General features: G+C 48.9%; 9 protein-coding genes across 9 annotated transcripts; 4 read left to right on the forward strand and 5 right to left on the reverse strand.

Annotated features, from left to right (window-relative positions):
• Nucleotides 1–749: 749 nt before the first annotated feature.
• On the forward strand, nucleotides 750–1,613 carry TrAFT101_000959 (uncharacterized protein; the record flags this gene model as incomplete). The annotated part of the gene is made up of 1 exon (XM_066126206.1): nucleotides 750–1,613. The coding sequence occupies one exon, from the start codon at nucleotides 750–752 to the stop codon at nucleotides 1,611–1,613; it is 864 nt and encodes a 287-aa protein (XP_065982305.1).
• Nucleotides 1,614–2,438: 825 nt separating this feature from the next.
• Nucleotides 2,439–4,544, forward strand: TrAFT101_000960 (uncharacterized protein). Its single transcript, XM_024910501.2, has one exon. It carries the CDS (start codon nucleotides 2,570–2,572, stop codon nucleotides 4,103–4,105), a length of 1,536 nt encoding a protein of 511 aa, XP_024765196.2. The 5' UTR covers nucleotides 2,439–2,569; the 3' UTR covers nucleotides 4,106–4,544.
• Nucleotides 4,153–4,928, reverse strand: TrAFT101_000961 (uncharacterized protein). The gene has a single exon (XM_024907499.2). It carries the CDS (start codon nucleotides 4,870–4,872, stop codon nucleotides 4,210–4,212), a length of 663 nt encoding a protein of 220 aa, XP_024765197.1. The 5' UTR covers nucleotides 4,873–4,928; the 3' UTR covers nucleotides 4,153–4,209.
• A 586-nt stretch (nucleotides 4,929–5,514) lies between these two features.
• On the reverse strand, nucleotides 5,515–6,840 carry TrAFT101_000962 (uncharacterized protein; the record flags this gene model as incomplete). Its single annotated transcript, XM_024907500.2, has 1 exon — nucleotides 5,515–6,840. One exon carries the CDS (start codon nucleotides 6,838–6,840, stop codon nucleotides 5,515–5,517), a length of 1,326 nt encoding a protein of 441 aa, XP_024765198.2.
• A 35-nt stretch (nucleotides 6,841–6,875) lies between these two features.
• On the reverse strand, nucleotides 6,876–7,229 carry TrAFT101_000963 (uncharacterized protein; the record flags this gene model as incomplete). The annotated part of the gene is made up of 2 exons (XM_066126207.1): nucleotides 6,876–7,139; nucleotides 7,197–7,229. 2 exons carry the CDS (start codon nucleotides 7,227–7,229, stop codon nucleotides 6,876–6,878), a joined length of 297 nt encoding a protein of 98 aa, XP_065982306.1.
• A 735-nt stretch (nucleotides 7,230–7,964) lies between these two features.
• On the forward strand, nucleotides 7,965–9,310 carry TrAFT101_000964 (uncharacterized protein). The gene is made up of 5 exons (XM_024904929.2): nucleotides 7,965–8,265; nucleotides 8,325–8,413; nucleotides 8,467–8,499; nucleotides 8,556–8,919; nucleotides 8,983–9,310. Exons 1-5 carry the CDS (start codon nucleotides 8,115–8,117, stop codon nucleotides 9,105–9,107), a joined length of 762 nt encoding a protein of 253 aa, XP_024765199.1. The 5' UTR covers nucleotides 7,965–8,114; the 3' UTR covers nucleotides 9,108–9,310.
• A 1,451-nt stretch (nucleotides 9,311–10,761) lies between these two features.
• TrAFT101_000965 (uncharacterized protein) lies at nucleotides 10,762–13,068 on the forward strand. Its single transcript, XM_024901709.2, has 2 exons — nucleotides 10,762–11,343; nucleotides 11,412–13,068. The coding sequence occupies exons 1-2, from the start codon at nucleotides 11,101–11,103 to the stop codon at nucleotides 12,702–12,704; spliced, it is 1,536 nt and encodes a 511-aa protein (XP_024765200.2). The 5' UTR covers nucleotides 10,762–11,100; the 3' UTR covers nucleotides 12,705–13,068.
• On the reverse strand, nucleotides 12,957–13,872 carry TrAFT101_000966 (uncharacterized protein). Its single transcript, XM_024909412.2, has 3 exons — nucleotides 13,406–13,872; nucleotides 13,249–13,329; nucleotides 12,957–13,180 (listed from the first exon to the last, which is right to left on the reverse strand). The coding sequence occupies exons 1-3, from the start codon at nucleotides 13,611–13,613 to the stop codon at nucleotides 13,149–13,151; spliced, it is 321 nt and encodes a 106-aa protein (XP_024765201.1). The 5' UTR covers nucleotides 13,614–13,872; the 3' UTR covers nucleotides 12,957–13,148.
• A 282-nt stretch (nucleotides 13,873–14,154) lies between these two features.
• TrAFT101_000967 (uncharacterized protein) lies at nucleotides 14,155–18,822 on the reverse strand. The gene is made up of 2 exons (XM_024909413.2): nucleotides 18,113–18,822; nucleotides 14,155–18,035 (listed from the first exon to the last, which is right to left on the reverse strand). The coding sequence occupies exons 1-2, from the start codon at nucleotides 18,334–18,336 to the stop codon at nucleotides 14,477–14,479; spliced, it is 3,783 nt and encodes a 1,260-aa protein (XP_024765202.2). The 5' UTR covers nucleotides 18,337–18,822; the 3' UTR covers nucleotides 14,155–14,476.
• Between the last annotated feature and the right edge of the window lie 2,388 nt (nucleotides 18,823–21,210).

The following is a 21,210-nucleotide window of genomic DNA, read 5'->3' on the forward strand; positions in this document are numbered from 1 at the left end:
TTGCACAATTTTATATTATAACCAAAACTGCGCATAATATTTATCCGTTGAAATGTCATGATACATTTTGCAAGTAACAGTATAAGTCAGTCTGTTGAAGGAAGCATATCGCACAATTAGCACATGATCTACTCAAGGCACAAATTCACCCTGGATATATCACTACGCTACCATATCATAGACAAGTCATGGCCAAATAAATAAATAGGTATGCATGCCGCACCTACTAAACCATGGCAAACACATCAGAGTTAACGGAGTCTTGCAGTTGCAGTCCTCTCTTCCATCTATATAAGTGCCAGACCTGTCTTGCTTCTCTTTGTATGGCTTCGCCTAAGTATCTCAGATTGCGAGAAAAGCCCGTACCTGCCTCGCCTATTTCCGTCCCAAGCTTGAAGTTAAGCATCTCCATATGCAGTACCCCTTGATGTTATTCCTGGGAGCGGGCAAGAGCCCTGCATATTTGTTCCCAAATAGGGCATCCGGAACTTCCTGGCTCTTTCTTTCTTCGAGATAGACGAACAATTAGCCGACCTCTTAAACTCTCCTCCTTCTCAACCTCGCCTACAGACATGTTTTCTCCTCTTCATCTTGTTTCTCACTTCTTCGCTCCACTAGGAAAGGAGAGGTTGGGATAGGCTTACTATTGGACTCAAATCCTCGCGTAGTGACCTCTGGTGCAGACCCCAAGAACACTTCCTCGTTTCTTGTTGCTTCTTGTCTGCAGCTCCACGGCTCCATCACTCACCATGTCCAAGCCAGCAAAGGGCAATCCCATCACGGATGCGCCGACACTTCCGCCTCTGTCTGTTGGAGTCAACAACAATCCTGGTCCTCATGCAGACCCTTCCAAGCCTCCGGCTCCGGCCCCAAGCGGCCCTGCTGGTATTCCTTCAGGCCCAAGACCTCAAAGGCCTCCAGAGAATAACCAGCATCACCAGACGCCTCGTCACAGGTTCCTCTCACCTGCTGAGTGGGGCATCGTTGCTAATGGAATAGGCGGAATTCGAGACCGTGAGCAACATAAGCCAATCCATCCAACCAGCTGGCTATGGCCACCCAAGGGGATGCCTCGAGGCTTGTACAAGGACACTGTTACTCAACGCACCAAGTTCTTCTACCTGTATCACATTTCAAGTGGCATCCGATGGATCTTGATGTTGCTGCAGCTCTTCATTGGCGCGACGTTGACGGCTCTAGGCTCCATGTCCTTCAAACAGGGCACTCCAATCACGGTTTTGGGAGCTGCAAATACCATCATTGCTGGTCTTCTCGCCTTCTTGCAAAACAGTGGACTGCCTGACCGATACCGCTATGACAAGTCTGAGTTTGAAGCACTGGAAGATCACATCAAAGAAATCCTCGACTCCGGCATTGCTCCTGCGAATCAAACAACTGACCAGATTCTCGCCGAATGTTTCGACTTGTATCAAGACGCCAAGGCAACTGTGTCTGCGAACTTGCCAGCAAATTACATGCCTCGAATCACTCAACAAGGGGGCCAAAGACCAGGCGCGCTGACTCAGTCAGGATCTCATTCGACTACACCAAAGCAGCTTGCTCTGCAATATGCTGGTGGAGATTCCACCCCCACTCCAATGATTGGAAAGTAATGTTTAAAATGCTAATTACTTCGATGCGGTCCACTTCCACCAACGGACCACTCCCGACCTCCCTCTAATCAAGATTGTTCGTCATTTAACGGCTCCATCTTCCCAAGATGAATGACACGCTTTCCACCATGTACTGGCGACATTTATTCGACTCGAAGCATCATTACCATTTTGTTAACCTTATGCTGTGGCTATTGTTACATGAAGAGAAATTTGAACCTGTTCAAGGACCGACCATGCAAGCAGTGGTGGACAAATAATGATGATGACGGTGTACAGTAGTTGGGGATATCCGCTTGGGACGCTAGACCTGTCATACACGCACCGCTCAGGTACGACGACGATCACCAACAAGGAGCTTCCCTTTTTACCACGCAGATAGTGCTGCGCAGGGATTTTTGTACTGTAACATAACATTAGATAGCGGGGCGTTTTGGTCTGTTTGCCGTCTCCATCGGATATGGTTGTCAGACTCTAATTGATCGTCTTGCCTCGCGTCCAAGATCCGCAGATAAATATATTAATTAGGCATGTCGCTGTTCATGCCGTGTTCCACAAATTGATGGTCTATACCGAGCGTCATCCTGCCTGTTTGGAAAGGGATCACCGCCCGTTGAGACACCGAATTATGCTTCAGATAACGACCCGGACAGGGGCAACGGGTGCCGATCATCTTCGTGGAAGCAAATTATATCCGCTTTTTAAAAGGCGCCAGACCCTCCAACACCCACCGCGCCATTTGGTCGATCCCCCTCGGGACGTGCCGAGTGTTTTCTTCTTTTTTCCTTTTCCTTTTCCTTCTCTGCATGGGTAGCCATTTTCCATTGCTTTTTCTATCTTCGTGCTCCTTTTTGCTTGTTCGGATATGCCATTGATGCTCCAGATTCCTGGCTGATAGGAGCGACGCCAGACCGCTGCTTATTCTATAGAGTCCAACAATCCAGCCTGCAAAGGCGATGTCTAACGCTAATTTCAGACTCTTTCCTTTTCTTTCTACACTTGTCATTTGCTTTATCGTCTTGAGAAGTCTAGAATTGTTTCGAGAGTCCGATTACGATGTCCTTCCCATCAGCGCGGCTGGTTCTCTGGGAGAAGGATTGTCGCCAGAAGAGCAATACCTGGCACGTTTGAGTCGTGAATTCAAACTGACGAATGAGACGGAGTGGCTATCATGGAGATTTCGTCATGCTAGAGATTCTACAAAATGGGCCGCCGTAAATAGTGTGCACAACAACTTTGGCTCCCAAGATGCAAAAGTGGTGTTTACTGAGCATCCAAATCCGCTGGACGTGAGAGTTACCCATAGGATGGAACTACCTGCTTTAGGAGATTTGAGTTCGAAATCTTACGACGCCTCTGAATTGGTGTTTGGGATAACAACAACATACGACAAGATTATGGATCGAGAGGGAGCGCTGTTAAGAAGCTGGACTCGGTGGCTTACAAATGGCCATAAGAAGAGTAACGGCGCGAGTCTCGTTCTTATGCTTGACCAAGCAGACAAGGACGAAGTAAAGGAGCTTGAAGATCTCCTTCGAACTAATGGGGTCGATTCTCAAGTATTCGCTACAGGAGAGCCGATGTCTCTAACGAGTCGATATCACGAGCTTGCCCATCTTCTCAAATCTTTTGGTGCGGTTCTTTCTAGCAGCGGCGGCGCAATTAAGCGTTGGTATGCGCTTATTGAAGACGACGTTTTCCTTCCCGACGTTTCGTATCTACAGCATCGCCTGGCCTCATACAAGACAGACGAGGAGGTCTATATTGGCCTGCCAAGCGAGCACTATGATTGGGAGGCAACGCGAAGCAATACTACTACCACGACTTATGGCGGCGGTGCCGTATTTCTCACTCGCCCTGCGTTGGATACGCTTTCGAAACTCGCATGCTTTGAGATGCCTGAGCTGAGGGACCGCTTTCATGCGAAGCGGTGGGACGTATTTTTGAAAAGTTGCTTCGCGTGGGATAGCGATGTCAAGATGAATGTCTTGCCTGGCTTTCATAATCCGGATATCGAAGTGGTCAATTTGGATGCGGATGCTTATGAGAGTGGCATACGGCCACTGGTTCTCCATGACGCACTGGGCCGGCACGGAATGGATGTGAATGTGGCACATTTGGTGACGAATGTGTGTGATACGTGCTTTATGCAGCGTTACGAGTTTCACGACAATTGGGTTCTCACTGTGGGAGTATCCATCAGCGAGCATTATGATACCGTAAAACACCACTCAAAGGGCTCCATGGCCATTATAGATAACGTGGCTACGGATGAATCGTCGAAGTCACATGAAGTCATCATCGACGATGCGGGAGTGGACAGGACGGAGCTGATATGGACGGAAAATCGAAGGTTGTGGGAGTTTGCAGATTCGGTTATGAGTGATGATGGTGCGGTGTGGCAGGCTTATATTGATAAGGCTGTTGGTGAACCTGGGCCTGAGAATATCGACTCTGTGATTATATTGGTCTGGGAGAATATGACTCGGTAGATTATGGTGATGATGGAGTAAGACTGGTGCTTTGAGTTTCTTTGTTCGTCGATTATAGACGGGAAGTTTTTTCTTTCTTTTTCTTAGTCATTTCTCTGTGTATATTAGTTTTTGTTAATATTTTCCCAATCTTCTTTCCGCAGTTCATAGTAGATCTCCTGCTTATTCTCATCAAACTCCGCCGGTCTTGCGATCCCCTTTCCCCCCAGCCCAAGCTTCTCGTCCACGAGCTTCAGCATCGAGGCATTATCCTCCAACGTCGTGATAGTCACTAGATCTAGCTGAGGCCCTCCCTCACTGGCTGCACTAAAAGCCCAGCTTATTGCCATTCTCATAGCTTCAATGCCGTAGCCGCGGCGTTTATATGCCGGGTCCATCATGACGCCTACATCTCCCGCTCGAATCTTGCGCCCCTCTCGTTCCCAGTTTTTAATCGCCCCGAAACCTCCCAGCCCTATTACGGTCTCTTCATGACTGTTCTCTTCTGATTTGAGCACCAGCATCATGTTCACGCGGTCTGGTCCGCTGGTGACATTTCCCTGAGCGTCGACGATGGTGGGCTGACTTGCTGATTCTCGCATGCGGGAGATGGCTGCCTCTGCTGTTGCAATGTCCATGTCCTTGCCATGAGGGTCGGTTCTGTTTGATGGGGAAGAGAGAATGGAGGCGAAGGCTGAGGCATCGGAGGGCTGGATGGTGCGGAGAAACAGGAGGGGGTTGGAGGATGAGGGGATGCGTGTGTTGAGGTGAGATGTTTCGGTTGCCATGATGATGATGTAAGTAGTTGAGAGTATATGTTATGAGAGGAGTTGGGTTAAAATTGCATTTACAGTAAATTGTAGAGACTGTGAATCGCAAATCAGTGCTCATCCTATTAGGTTGTCTATTTACATTTATAAGAAGTAGCCTCAGCGGAAGCAAATCCACAAGCAGACTAGTGTGCGAATCTAGCAGCAGAACTATCCGTTTGGAATCCTTTGCATATTTTCGATACGTTCGTTTTATAAGAGATGCCAAGATTAGCAGAAAATAGCCGTTTTTTTTTTATCCTGCATAGTGAGTCAGAGGCAAAAGATCCTCAATAGCAGCGGCTAGCTAGGCGCGCTCAACTTCCTAATTAGGCAATTCTGGCACATTTTTGTTCTTCGTGAGTCATAAGAGATGATCCAACTTTGAACCGTTATCACTGGATGCTCAGGAAAGGATAGCCTGGAGTAATGAATTTCATCGCTTATTGTATTATATGAGAAGTCTTATCCAAGAGAGCAATAAGAAACACGGCGTAATTACACGGACTGGAAAGCTTCATAATAAAGTATATGATCTCGTCACGCATACAGAAAAAGTCAAAGTCTTATATCATGTCCCATCTCCAGTAATGCCCATCATTTAGTCCTTGGCATCATTAATCAGTCAGGCGATAAAGGCACTGGACTGGCCCTTTTACTCGCGCTCCGTAGTGTCCGCCCACTGCTGCCATCCGTCTCTGTATCAAGAGTTACGCTGCTCTCCCTAGACAGCCGTGACGGTACGTCTGGCGTCACTGACCTAGAATCACCGCCAGGCCTCTTTACTTTAGATATTGACCCTGCCGGCTTTCGGCGTTTCTCCGAGATGGGGCTCTGCTTGCGCGGGGTCTGGCCGTCGCTGTCGAAGACTTGAGGTGTCGGGCTTCTCGACGAGCTCACTGACGAGCGGCGCACGCTGCTACCCCTACGCTTGCGTTCGGCGCTGCTCGCTATACGGTGATGGACCATCTTCTGCGGCTCACGGCGCACGCGAGGCTGTGGATTCTGATGCCAGGGAAGCCACCATAACCAGCCATACTGTTCCTTTGCGATTTTCTTGGAGTGTTCCTTGACCTTTTGCCGTAGCAATCGCCGGCGTTCATTCTCCCTCTCCCAGTACTCTGTGCGATATAGCTCCCAGTTTTCACGAAAAGTAGGCGAAAACGGCTTGGGTAAAAGTAGCAACTTGACGTAGTCGCCGCCGGGGGCCAAGTCCTCTTCGTGACCGCCAAACTCATCGTCGTCGGGGGGAAGAACCAAGGTGGGATGGTTATCGCTCGTAAGTTGGAGTTCTTTCTCGACCTGGCGCAGCAGCTGCGGCTCGACGAGGCGGTACGACGAACTGGCCGTATGCGAAAATAGGCCGTAGGTGAGGAAGAAGCCGATGGTCGACAGCGCCTCGGCCCACCATGTCTGTCGGATTATGACGAGTTTGCAGTTGAAGCCGCGCAGGCCTCGGTTGGATATGGCGAACCAGCGGCGCGGCCACCGAATGCCGCGCTCCCAGATGCCTGTGGCCCAGACGAGACCGGCAGTGATGATTCCGCCCATGAAGCACACCTTTTGTGCGCCCTCCACCGCCCAGTATATCGACCCTCCAACGCCGCGGCCATCCTCCCGCGGGGCAAAGTATAGCTTGTAAGCGAAGAATGCGACCCAGAGCGTGAGGATGGCGAGGAAGAAGGTGTGGTGGCGCTTCCGGGCACGCAGCTCCAGGAACTGCGCGCGCAGCGAGGCTTCGAGGATGAGGAGATTCAGGTATATCATGGACGGGGAGCTGGGCGTGTGATGCAGCGGATCGCCAGGCTTGCCCAGGCCCTGCACAGGGGGGAACGGGCTGGTGCCGGCTTTGGCGCTGGCGCTGTCGCCGACGCTGGCATCGCTGGTGGCGGCGGCAGCACTGGCAGTCGGCGCCCCCTTGACGATGGAGTCGAGGTCGTCGGCCATGGTGTTGCGGGCAGCCGCCGGCAGAGGCTCGAGGCTCAGCAAGCACGAGGAAGCGGCGGCGGGAGAAGTCGCGGGTCTGTTCGGCCGGGGGATGGGAGGATGGAAAGGATGGAGCTGATGGACGAAGGCGGGTGCTCAGCCTTGCCTGGAAGAGTTGCGCGGTGGTGGGCCGAGTGTCTCTGCATTGTGGGGCGAAGCAGTGTCGCCTCGTCAAGCCGGCGCTGTGATTGGCTGCCTCGCGTATTGCCGCAAATGGAAGCCATCACAGCGGCATCACATGTAAGTCTGCAAGTAAATTTCTATATGAACGAACATGAGTATTTGTTATGTCTGGGAATGAATAGTGATCGAATTACCTGGCTCTCACTTCTGGGCATGAAATCTGTCATGAAACGACACGATTGAATAGCACGAGAGTGCAGTGGCTCGTATGCGGCATCACTGGCCGGTAAAGACTGAACAAGCAGTCAAGGCATCAGTGGATTCCATTTCGTCAGCGTATCTTAAACTAGTAAATTCAAGTAGCTTCTTTCGAAATTGATACGTCTTTTATCTCGTAATAAATAACACTTTTGTAAAAAAAAAAAATTGCCATATTCTTTTTTAGCAGAATAGGCCTTGATGCAAGATGGGATGTCGCCAGAGGTTATGAGCGCCATAGTCTAGCATGCATACAATAGACGGGCGAAGACGTCGAATGAGTATTTAAATAAATTACATAATTAATATGCTTCAAAACATTATAGCATAAATTGCCTATGATATTGACGATTGTTTGGCTGCTCACTTAAAGTTTGAACTAAGTTAGAATATTATGCTGTTGGCACTGTAGAAACTCGCTAGGTGAGAGTGCATAATATTCAACTTGGGCTCTATACGAAGTTCAAATTTAGTCATTATCACATGTAAATTATTTGTAACAATTATTTGCTTGACATAATACTGTAGCTATATGGAGTTAGTTTACATCAACAATGAAAACTGCAGTGCGTGAAGGTGTGACGTCGAGATGATCACTTCCGCATTCATACCATTTCAATTGCTCACAGGGATAGCTAGGAAACCCAATCATGAACTCAGAATGTCGTCATCGCAGAGCTTCCAGCAATTCGACCCGTGTCGCAGATAGCTTGTGCGGAGAATGATGGCATTGAGCTTAGCTCTTTAATTACTGTGGTCTTAATATTTAGATTTCTTATGCTCTTTCGTAGCCTCTCAATCATCTCGTTCTTCACTCGCCTCATGGTCCCAAAGGCAAATATCGCGACATCACAATGGATTACAAAGCTGCGCTGGTGAATGGAATTGATTCAGATTCAAAGAGCAATTCAGATGCGGTAACGAGCCATATCGCAAGCGTGCCAGTCACATTCCAGCGGAAGCCGTTCCTCCAGCCGGAAGACGACGTGAAGCTCACGCATACAGGTATAAGCTCCTGCGATTTGGTGATTTGAGGTACCCAAACTGAGCGATGCGCATTCTAGGAACCGCTAGGGCTAATATAGCTGCAACGTACGAGCACCCCGAAGGCACACAGGAAGGTAATTGGGCAAGAGAGCATCAAAATCAGACGGTATGCTTATTCACTAGGCTATCCTTAAAGAGCCCAGGTTGACCTCGGTCCAGGTTTTGCAGCAGCATTGTGATTATTTTGACCAGGTAAGCATCGCCGGCTTACTTCCTATACCTCGCGCTCTCTTCTCACATGCATATAGGATAAAGACGGCATAGTGTGGCCGCTAGATACATTCAGAGGCTTCCGCGCGCTGGGCTTCAATATCCTATTCTGCCTACTATCTGTCTTAATTATCCATGCAGGCTTTTCCTACCCAACAGTCCCCGGGCACCTCCCCGATCCCCTTTTTCGCATCTACCTCCAAAATATCCATAAAGACAAGCATGGAAGCGATAGCGGAACATATGACAATGAAGGACGCTTCGTGCCTCAGAAATTTGAGGATATATTCTCCAAGTACGCCGACGACAGGGATTATGTCACTCTGAGAGATGTTTGGAATCTGCTAAAGGGTCAGAGAGCCCTAGCCGACCCATTCGGATGGGGAGGAACCTTTTTGGAGTGTATGTCTCAGAATTATTTGAAGCAAACCATGATGCGAAAAGGGTCTGACTGAATGTATACAGGGCTTGCAACTTACATCCTTCTCTGGCCTGACGACGGACGAATGATGAAGGAGGACATCCGGAAGATGTACGACGGAAGTCTGTTTTATGAGATTGCAAAGAAGAGGAAAACTGCAGGCAAATAAGTTGGCGACGAATGCCATGCTCGTCGAAGAAAAAGTGTGAGAGAGAAGTATAGCCGCCAGATACGAGAAGATGTAGCAACGCTCCGCCAAAAGTTTATCTGATAAATACCAATCGTATAGCAATTAACGAACAAATTAGCTGTTGATATCTCTAGTACGCCTGTTACTCTTGTCTCAAACCGATAAATGTAAAATTGCAAAAAAAAAAATTACAAGCTATTCAACCACTAACGAGTTTTGATGCATCCCTGATGCAAGATTTAGTCTTTCATTGCAATCTCGATATTCTCTGCAATTCTATTCCATGATAGTTTCGTAACGTTATAATATACTACATATAAACCATATGTACAAGTAAATAACTTTTACATAAGAATAGAGATCGCATGTTGGTTAACGTACGGGTTAACACACACCTCGGAACGACTGTGAATACTCAATTTGCAAGCGGCATAGGCCAAATTACATGTGAACATATCGAATTTGAAAATGCATCTAATATAGGCCATGCCATCACTTACACGAAATTCAGCCGCGAGACCAGAAATAGGAAGGCGGGGGACTCTAATAAATCTAAACAACGCAGTAGTTAGAGGAGCCTACGTGGGATATTATTCCATCTACATGGAGGCATTGGCATAGAATCATATGGCAACTCGATCTAATACCTTATTTTCTCTCTTTTTGTTTAATGCCGTTCCGGACAGGGCCGTGTCGGCGCTGGATTTCATGCAAGTGGAGAATCCCGGCAGCAGCCGTTATCTTTTTTTAAACGGGCGGCACATCTCAAAGATTTTGGCGGAGATTGTCGCACGCGAGTGCAAGTCTGAGATTTAGCGGTGGATCTTCCGAACAAGGAAAATCAGGTCAGCGGGGATCACATGCCAGAGACTGCCCCCAATCAGTCCCTTTTAAGTCACTTGCGGAGTTTTAGCTGTCCATATAAGACGGGTCCAAAAGATGAAGCGAGTTCTTTGAATAAGTGAAGTGATGTGTAACAGTAACAGTAACCCGGTGCTAGATGGCAACACTACACTAATAATATGAATATTAAGATCAGTTTTGTCGATTAGCTGGATTGCTCACGGCCAAACTTGCCCTCTTAATCTGCATCATTCAGCTGATTATTTATTCCTTCTTAGCGCAGCGGTCTATTACGTGGCCAATCATTGCATGCAGGGACCAACAAACCCGTTGAGATGCACGCAGCTCGGAATCCGGTGCAAACATTATCGAGTCGGTCATTCCGGACTATTGCCAGTAATAGCCCGTAGCAGCATCAGCACGTCCCGTCAAGTGTATTACGTGGTGGCTGGATCATGCAGCAGTGATTGGTCGATGGACTGCTCGAATAGAGATCCATATGGATTTTTATCCACTACGTATTCGTAGCTGCCATCTCAGTGATCTTTCAGTGCCAAATCCTGGGCACGTGCAGGCCCTGAAGACGAGACTGCCCTCTAGCAGGGACCAGCTGCAGGTCACCCGCCACTGAAGGCCCGCCGAGCTCAACAAAAAACAGCCCCTAATCCCTAACCATGGACCCCTAGCGCTAAGCAATAGGGACATGTGCTCCGTGACCAGGACAGGAGAGGAGGCAAATCGAACGTCGGTGTAAAGCTGGCGTCTTTTTTGCCAGATCAACAATTCGGGTTGGCCCAATGCCAATCTTATAATATACCTAATATAATCCTGCATCAAACAAGGCATTTGCATCTCATTTCTCCTTCATTTTCGCTGCATTGCGTGCGCCACACTCTGTCGTCACTTACACTCTCGGAATCCGGATTGCCCAAACCCCGAGTCTAAGGTTTTCTAAACTCCGTCGTCCTCCGCCAGCGCCAAATCCGGCCGCCTTGCGACACAAAAGAGATAAGCCAGTTGCGTGGCCACAAAGTCGACGACGTTTGTCAGACGCGGGTGCCTGGGGCCGTGACTGAGGCTTGATATAAGAGCTGTGCAGCTGCCCCAAAAAAGTTTCTTTTCCTCAGGCATGCTCAAAACTCAACCCGTCACAGCGATTCTGCACCGATCGCGACTCAACCTCACCCTCAACACCGCAACCACGCCACCCACAGCGTCTCCTGCTTATCCCGTGTCCAGAATGTCCACCACCGAGAATGCGATCCGCGTTCAACCGCCCCCTGAGGCGACTGAAGAGCTGCGCCAGGGGAAGCCCCAGCAGGTGAAGGGCGCATACTTTCCTCTGGGATACAAGGAGGCTGCCTACCAATGGGTATGTTCTGGCTCTTTTTGTCTTCTCTGCTTTGTTTTCCTGTTCTCTTCTCACCGTTGAAATTCTAGTGGTCAAGCGTTACGCCTTCCATGGCCGAGCGCAATGTGCTCAAGCACATTCCATTCCTTAAAGAGGCCACAACCAGCATGGCCAGCCTCTCCACCACCGATCAAACCGACTCCTTTGGCGCTAGAATTTGGAGACGATCGATGGTCCAGCTTTCCGGCAAGAATCGCGCCCTCAATGAATTCTCTGTTGAGCGGGTTGGCGAGGAGCCCGAAGAGACGCTCGTCATGGTCCACGGCTACGGCGCTGGCCTCGGTTTCTTCTACAAGAACTTTGAGCCCATTTCCAGAATCCCCGGCTTGAAGCTATATGCCCTCGACATGCTGGGCATGGGCAACTCATCCAGGCCTCCGTTCAAGATCCACTCAAAGGACAAGGAGGCTAAAGTTATTGAAGCAGAAAACTTCTTCATCGATGCTCTAGAGGAGTGGCGCAAGGCAAGGAAGATTGAGCGCTTCACGCTGCTGGGCCACTCTCTGGGAGGCTACCTCGCCGTTTCGTATGCTCTCAAGTATCCTGGCCACTTGAAGAAGCTCATCCTTGCCTCGCCTGTTGGAATTCCAGAAGATCCATACGCCGTCAATTCTGCCCTGCCCGAGCCTGGCGAGTCCACAATGCAGAACGAATTCACTGTAGACCAGCAGACCACAACCAAGACAGACGCTGCTGTCGCACCAAAGCGCCCCTATCCCAACTGGCTCATCTGGCTCTGGGACGCCAATGTATCGCCCTTTAGCATTGTTCGGTTGGCCGGTCCCCTCGGTCCGCGATTCGTTTCCGGCTGGACCTCCAGACGGTTCAATCACCTCCCCACCGAGGAGGCCCAAACTCTCCACGACTACTCATTCTCCATCTTCAAGCAGAAGGGCAGCGGCGAATACGCTTTGGCGTATATCCTTGCTCCAGGGGCATTCGCTCGCCGCCCGGTGATCAACCGCATCCAGGACGTTGGCCGACAGCCAATCAAGGGACCCGACGGCGAGACGGTCGCCAAAGAGACTGGTATCCCCGTTGTCTTCATGTACGGAGAAAACGACTGGATGGACGTTGCCGGCGGTCTTGCGGCTGAGGAGAAGCTCAAGCAGGTCAAGGCCAACGTCATGCGAACCGGCACAGAGGAAGAGAAGAGCAACGAAAACGGCAGCTGCAAGGTCGTCGTCGTCCCCAAGGCGGGTCACCATCTGTATCTTGACAACGCCGAGTTTTTCAACAACATTATGAGAAAGGAGATGGAAGATGTCAAAGAGACAGAAAAGCGCAAGCAAGCAGCGGCATCATCATCATCATCATCATAGACATTTTGCCTTGGCTTTTTACTATTGCTATTCGTTTGGCGTTTTCGAAACATTTAGAGTGTTCGGCATGCATTATTAGAGCGACAAACTACTTTTATATGATACATGGCGTTGGAGATTGAACGACTGGAAAGGATTAATTGGGAACGATGTTTTGTGTGTAGGAATACCGAGCTAAATATGGCGTGCTATTGATTTTTTTTTATATTTCTTTGATGTTATTTCACAACAAGGCATATAGTTGCCTGTATCTATTACATGCGTTACATATATATGTACTGGAAGAAGCGGTTTTACAGAAAAATATGTTTACTTAGCAAACTGCAATGGTTTGTAAAAATAATATAAATTTCAACATCAACAAATGACATATAATAACGCTTTATTGTGTACTGCTGTTCCCACAATCGCTCTTCATGCTCTATGTTTAAACATTCATCCTTCTTAGTTGGCGGTAATCTCAACCTTGTTCTTGTCTGTCTCTCAAAATTAGCAAGCTACATTCCCCATCATCATCATCATCATCATCGTGAAAGTCACTTACAAAACGCAACATGGTCCCTCAAATCCACAGCTCCCTCCAACGGCTGCGGATAATACCACGCAGCATTATCAAATTGCTGTCCTATTTTTCAAAACACACGAATCAATATCCAGTCCCCCATCCAATCACCATGTGCTCAAAAGCCGACAAAACTCACCACCAGCATTAATGGTATAGTAGCTCGCCTCCCCCTTCCATGGACAAAAACTGTTCTGGCTCGTCCCTGTAAAGTACTCGCTCTTGATGCTCTCCGGCGGGAAGTAAACGTTGCCCTCGGTCTCCATCCAGGAGGTTGCTTCGGCGATGACGGTGCCGTTGACGCGGGCCGTGGCGTGGCCGCTCTTGGAAACTACTGATTTGCCCATTTTGGGACTGAAGAGCTTGCTGAGGAAGGTTATTTTGGCGGTGTTTTTTTTATAGAGTGAATGAGTGAAGATAGATGCTGGGTACTCGATGAGACTCGGTGGAATGAAAGGATTGATTAAGTGATAGATGACTAGTAGGGATTTGAATGAGGTGAAATCGAAAACAAGAATAGTCAAGATGCCAAAGCGGAAATCTATTTTCTTTTATAACACCGCAATTCACTGTTCCAGCATAAAAGAAGAGGGGAAGCTATTCTCCAAACAAGACCCAAACGCCCCCCTTGATTTCTAATACCAAGATCCTAGGCCTAGCCTGTAGCAGCTTCAATCGACGGCCGCATTTCGCTGTCAGCTGCGGGGTTTCGAACTCGAGTGCCGTCATTCCGCGCCAGCGACCAGAGCAATGCCACTATAGATTCCAAATCAGCAAGGCGTCTTTAGGGCTGATTTTCCCATCGCGAACAAAGGGTGTTTTGTATGCAGATTCCACACAAGGACAATACCACATTTGGAATATATATCGATTCAATTCACTTTAATTCTCCGTATCTACAATTGGAAAATGGCCATTAAAGGATAATACTCTTAATATTATATAAGCTCCCCCCTAACTAAAGATCAAGCCCCATTGGGGACTTGGGAATCTTTTCCTTCATTTGATATTGATCAAATCCACCTCAACTCTATTAATCTCCTCCCCAAGGGTATTCTGATAACCTCATACGCAGTTTCGTAAACGCCATGAAGCAAATTGCAACCGGGCCCTGCATCATACACTCTCTCTCATAATAGTACAAAACAAAAAAAATACGTTTTAAAACGCCACGCTTAGAATCATGATTCCATGACAGGTAAAACCATCCTCACAAATTAATCAAATCAACCTCAGAAAAGTCCGGCGGGTATCGGCCGTACACCACACGCACTTTGCTGTCCAGCGCCGTCCCCTCGTTACTGATCCATATATGCTCGCTATACTCCTTCGTCCGGCGGACCTCGTCATCGCTAATGCCCAGGTCGTCGCGAGGAATCCAAACAACAGGTCGACGTGCTCGCAGTGCCGAATGGAGAAAGGCATGTCGGACCAGGAGATCTCTCTCGTCAGGGGTAAGATCCTCGATTTCGTCGTGGATGCCCCCGAATAGCGCTTCTCCAATGGCGCGCTGGGCCTCGATATCTTTGCTTCGCTGTTTTCGTCGGTACTCGGCCGCCTGAGAATTGGTCTCCATCATGGCAAGCTTTTTCAGTTGGTTGCCGCCCCCTTTGGCCCAGGATCCTACTTGTTTCCCGCCTCCCTTGGCCCAAGTCCCCACTTTCTTCACAGGGTTGGCGAGAACATTTACTTTGCCCCTTCCTGTGTGCTGGATGTTGCTCAATTCAATGTCTTCACCGCTCTCCATCGAGGTAGAGGTCTTCTCTGCTGTACCGCCTTGTCTCCCATCGCCCCCATCGCCCTCATCGCCTTCATTGTCCGACTCATCAAGAAGCCCAAAGCGGCGGTCCTGAGCACGCTGGAAGGCTTCATCACGTAGTACTGCCTCATCTTCGAACGTGATGGGCAAATATCGGAATAGAGGCGAAAACGAGATATTCAACAAAACTTGGTAGAGAATGGTAAGAATCAGCACAACAATCATGACGATGCCATGCGGCGTGCAAGTGTGAACGCCTTCGTCATCCACCACGATGAAGAACAATCCCGCTAGGCAAAGCTCCATGACATAGATGCCCGTAAAAGTTTGATTGATTGCCCGAGGGTACAGCACACCACCGGTGTCGACTTCGAACCGAGTAACGTAGAGCATGGAATAGCGCTGAGCGAACCAGAGGAGCCCAAATGTGATGACGGCAAAGACTGAAATGAGCGGTGCAACAACACTGTAGATGATGGCGATGCAAGCAAAGTTGGTGTAGACAGGGAAGAACGTCCCCCAGTTGACATCGTTCAGCGACGTGTTTCGAGACCACTTGCTACGCGCGGTGCTGTCGAACAGCCGAGCCAAGATGAACCACACAAACAGGGCTCCAATCTGCAGCAGCGTACCAGAGCTCGTAGACATGGCTTGAAGAATCATGTAAGAGAAGAAATAGTTGGCAGCCTTTGGCAGATTCGTGGCAAGCAGGTCCAGCACAGCCTTGACCGAATCGAGCTGCGTGATGTTGTCGACAAGCTTGTCAATAGACGCAGCAAAGAAGGACGCAATAGAGACAATCAGGAAAACTTGAACGAAGAGAAAGGCAAAGTAAAAGATCTGCACAAATTCCGACTTTTGAGCTCCCGTCTTGGCACCCTTGATCTCCGCAAGAACGTTCAAGATCACCGGCACAAGGAACAAGAGCAGAGCAAGCACCGCAGCCGGAAGAACACCAGCGACAGCCTTGGCTGCATTCTCAAGCGCCGAGTTATCTCTCAGGAAAGCAAGCCAAGAAGTCTGCTGAATAAGCTGATCCAGTTGACCCAAGGCGGCCGTCCAGGCGACGGGAATAGCCCACAAGATAATCATGGCCACTACAATGAGAGTGACAGCACCGGTGCGAAGCCATTCTTGCCACCACGAAAGAGCCATGTTACTCCAAATAACATCGCGAGGAGAAATTTCGTTGACCCGCGGTGCCATATGTCTGGGGATATGGTGAATGATGCTTTGACAAGCCATGTGAGCAGCTACTTGGTGGTTGAACTGTATAAAGGCCGAATTCATTAGGGGAAATCGCTCGGGGTGCTGCTGATCTTCTTCGATTTCCATGTTCAGTCGGGCCAGTTCTTTTCGGCACCAATAAATGGTATCGACCTTTTTGTTAAACAATGGGAGGCCAGGCAGCCACGATACACCCCAGGGTGGTAATCGATGAGTGGGACGATCCTTTTTCCGAAGATATTTTGCCCACTCTGCCTGAGTTTCTTCCTCATCCTCCTTGTAGTCCTGATCAAAGTAGACGGCAGGGTAGTTGCCTTCCTCTATCGCTCCTTCGCTCGTGAAAGGGAGGAGGCCTTTTATATTCTGCCAGACCGTGCGTTTCTCGGATCCTTGCTTGCCAATGTAATCCCTTCCCTCGTTTTGTTGAGGAACCGGCGAGGCGTATCCACCAGCAGGCGTCTTCCAGAATTCCCAGAATTTCGGTTCTTCCATGTTGTACATGTCATCAATATTCTCGAGCTTTCGAACCGTGTTTCCTTCCACCGTGGTTACACCGTCTTGGCGGATAGCTCTTGTGGAATTTGCTGAAGCCAAAGATCCTCCGCGCGAATGCGTATGCGCTCGGTTAGCTTCAAAAGACTGATAACCTCGAGTATCTTCGTCGTCTGGGAGAGTTTGTTTGCGTGTCAAAGTTATGAAGCCATTATTTGTGCCGAATTCATCCATATGGTCGCCAGCCTTGTTGAAGGCGCCTCTGATATTCTTGAGTACCGCTACGCTGCTACCGTCGGATACATGAGACCCCCGGTCGTCATCAGAATCTGAAGATTCCTCAGACTCCTCCCGGACGTTGTGCAGTTTCTCGAGTCTTCTTTGATGCATACCTTCTATCCGCGACTCTCGAACGCCCTCGGCGACTGTGTGCGGTACATGATGGCGCTTTCCATCATTGGTACCTTCACCACTGTTGGCCATTCGTTTGGCCTCAGCGTCTTCTTCGGCTTGACGATTGATCCTTTCTTTCTTGGACATTTTCTTATTCTGCTTCTTTTCTTCGGCCTTTCTCTTCTTGAGCTGCTTTTTCTTGGCACTTCGAATCAGTTCAGTCTCGGCGTCCTCAAGTTTGGCGTGAATCTGGTTCCGGAGGTTGACCTTATCCAAGAGACTTGTCAAATCACGATTGATCCAGATGTTGCGAATGCCACCAGGGAATACATCGAACAAGCCGGAGAGCGCTTCCTCGCTAAGCCATTTGGGGGGGATTGAGTTGACAAGAACCGTTGTTGCGGAAGCTCTGAGTCGATGCTCGGCACTGGTAAGATAATCTTGGCGGACCTTGATGTATGCGCGCATTTCAAAGAAGAAGACTCCGCATACCCAGATCACGACAAGAATTGCCATCACCAAGTGAGCAGCATAGCGACTAGTCTCCGTTGCCTTGACATTTCCCCAAGCCAGAGTATCCAGGCCTGTGGGCACGAAGGTAGGGTCAGTGCTGTTGGTGCTTGAATCCGAATCAGTGCTGTTGGTGTGAAAATCGATATCATGTCCGCGACCGCCAACATAATTGACGGGAATCAAGATGGGCATCACAATGGCGCAGATGGGTATGAATATTATGAGCAGAGTCTTTAGGTAACGCAGGAAAAAGTAAGCATCCAGGCCGCATTTGTTGATAACTTCACGGTCATTGTACATGACCAAGGTCTTGATCATAACAAGGAAGTTGTTTGGCGGCGATTCGGTTCGTTCACGCTCGGGGACGAGATACGTCTTGGGTTTGCTGTTGAGAAGAGAAGCCGTCGTCAGCACCAGAATCGCGACGGGGAGATGGTAAGACAGCAGCAGCGTAATACATACAAAATTCGAGCCAGTTTATTCCGCAGAAGCATAAAAAGCAACAGCTGGACAAAGAAAATGATGACGGAGACCAGGATGGCAGTCAAGAAGCTCACAATGCCAATGCCTGCGCTCTTCTGACCATTTCCCGCGCCTTGCGTATTATCTCGCCGCGCCAGAGAGGCAGTCGTCGAGAGCACCATGCCGGACCATGTACGGTCGCCGCCAAAGGATACTGACTCCATGGCTAGAGGAGAGCGACGAAGCGCGCAGCCGCGGATTGTGATTGCGCGACGTAAAATACCGGAAATACGAAATGGTGTTTAATTATGCTGAAGCAGAAAGAGATGGTCGTAACATTAGTTTAGAGATGCAGTACGGATATCGTAGTGGTCGATTTTTGTAGGTGCGAGCGCTGCATTTGGTGACGCCCCTTGGGGGGCTTCTAGGGAACAGGCGATAAGGATGGGGCGAACAGAAACAAACGCGGTGTGTTCAATGTCAAAGAAGAGGCCAAGGGCCAAAGGAAGAAGAGAGGAAGAAGGAAAAGAAAAAGAAAAGGAGGCGGCGGAGGCGAGCTTGGCCAACAATGGCGGCGTTTGGCGAGTGTCTCTCGTTGAGGCGATTGCACGATAGCCCAAGCCAAGCAAAGGCGGTGGAAGGGAAACCGCTCGCCCTTTTTTTTTTCCTTGGTGGAGAAGTATCAAGCGCTGATCGTCCTTTGTCCTCGAGGCAATCTTCTAATAAATCACCACCTTATCACTACTGCTTGGCACGTCCCTGCTTCACTGCTCAACTGCTCCGCCGTAGAATCAAGGTCCGCTCCTGTTCTGGACCCTCTGCGCGAAACGTCATACGCCGTCCAATCGTGATGCAGAGACACAGACGTCGCCATTCAAAACACAAAACAGGGCGCCCTCAGCGTCTGGTGACATCAGAGGCGGCACAAAGGCCCTGCCACTAGCTGCGGGTGTGGCATGGATCAGCGCGGGTACAGGCGCCAGCCCCAAGCCTCAGTGAGCACTTTGAGTCGCCCAGCGGCTTTTCATTGGCACTGGCAGGCCTGCGCCGGGTGCTTCACCTGCTGTGCCCCGCACCCTCTTCAGTGGCTCCAGAGCTTCGGTACGGGCTTTGCTGTTGGCGGCTGCCCGCATGCAGGCGCTGGCCTCTCGTTGGCTGCTCGCTCCTCTCGATAGCCTGTTTTGGCGGCAAAAGGCTGGCTTGTACGCGTACCAAGCTGCCAACAAAGTGACACCACATACAAGACATGATTGCATTAGCAGGTACCGACAAGGCGATCACAGATCCGTCATTCACTCGCCCAACAGAAGACCCAGCATTGCAATAAATTCGCACATGGGTGGCCAGAAAAGGGGCCTGTCAGAAAACAGCGGTATGCGTTTCAACCAGGCGCAGCGGCAGCGACAGGTGGATTCCGCCGGCTTGTCCAATGGAGCAGGTACATGTGCAGCATTCCGGGGTAGCACCAGCTTTGGCAGCTGCATTCACTGACTCTTCGTTGACGTATTGGCGCTGCTCGCTGTGCACTAGTGCCCCGCAGGAACTGGGACAGATTGATTGATTGATACGTTTGTGTAACACAAAACGATAACGGTGGAAGTTTGCCTGCTGTGGCAAAATTGACCAATCTGCAAAAACCCCCCAATCGATAGATGATCTTGGATCTTTTCAATAATCCTGGAGTCGATCTATCTACGTTCCTACCAGGTATGGTGTGGAGGCACATATACGCATATGACCCTTGCGATATGCTCTACGGCGAAAAAGAAAAAAAAAAGGGCAGCATTGAGCCACAGATGACCACCACATCGAGACCTCTCTAAACTATCATCATTTGCTGTGAGAAATGCTTTATTCATTTTAGATTGTAGTTCGTTGTTAATTAATACAGAAGACAGGCTGCCATGTTACCAAATGAGCGACCCTGTTGAAATTCTCGCCCAAAGAGTCCTTTGTCTACCCGTAGAAGATAACTTCGAGTAACTGTTGCTAGTGATGACCTTAGCAATGCTCCAAAATTGCTAGATATAAGCTTCTCAATAGTAATGTAGACTAGTATGTATGCTCAGTATATCGCATTTATCTCGGATTAGTATAATCTCTCCTGACTATTTGCATGCGACTATTAATAGTGTCTGTAAAATATTCGTAGATTGACCACTGCCAGAAATGGCTACCTGGTATTTATTGCAACATCCAGCTTAATAATGAAATCTATGGCGGTTTTATGGAAGTTTGGGAAGATTTACTGGCTAGAATTCATGATTCTTGAATCGCTATTCTTGGGGCAAATCGAAAGGTAGGCACCATTTCTATAGGGTAGTGGGAGCGGGCGTTTCCACCTACTATACTACCAACCTTAACCTTGTTGATCGTGATCGAATCAAGTGACTCTCTGTTCCCTATTTACTACAGATGGCGTGGAATCACATCAACTATCAGAGCATTTCCAAATACGTGCAAGTAGTTCCGTCCCTAAAAGACCATCCATACACTAGCTTCTTATAGACTGAGACCTAATGACCTTCACTTACATCAGGCTAATCACCAAACTCTCAGAAACATATTCCTTGACTTAAGTTGACAGACGAGGCGCGAAACTTCCGCTGTCAAAATTTCACTGGCGAAGACAGCTCGTGATAGGAGGTGTTCCCTACACAGACATACCGGTGCTGTTATGCTTGGCTGAGTGCTTATAGTTTCTTCCATATTGGTTATTCTCTCTAAGATCTTCTTCCATATTGGTTAGTCTCTAAGATTTAATTTACCTTTCTGGATCGTTGCTAGCGCGAAGCATGGGCGATACCAAACTTCAGAGTAGTCGACTATACTTGGGTAATTTATTCGCTCTTAGTATTATCATGAAACTACATAACCATGGACTGCTATACATCTCCAACATACATATACGCATGTGCCAGACGCTTGAGGTTTAATATATGATTCGGGAAGAGTAAGAGTCAACTTGACCAGTTCACCAGGATATAAATATAATCATATTCGCACGGTATCATAAAATGAAGCAAATGACAAGGAAAACACGGGACCAGACTTCGTCCTTGCGCCAGACGCCATATCCACCATTCCTATCCACTGGC

Source organism: Trichoderma asperellum, chromosome 1 (genome assembly GCF_020647865.1).
Source record: "Trichoderma asperellum chromosome 1, complete sequence".
Taxonomy (NCBI): Eukaryota; Fungi; Ascomycota; class Sordariomycetes; order Hypocreales; family Hypocreaceae; genus Trichoderma; species Trichoderma asperellum.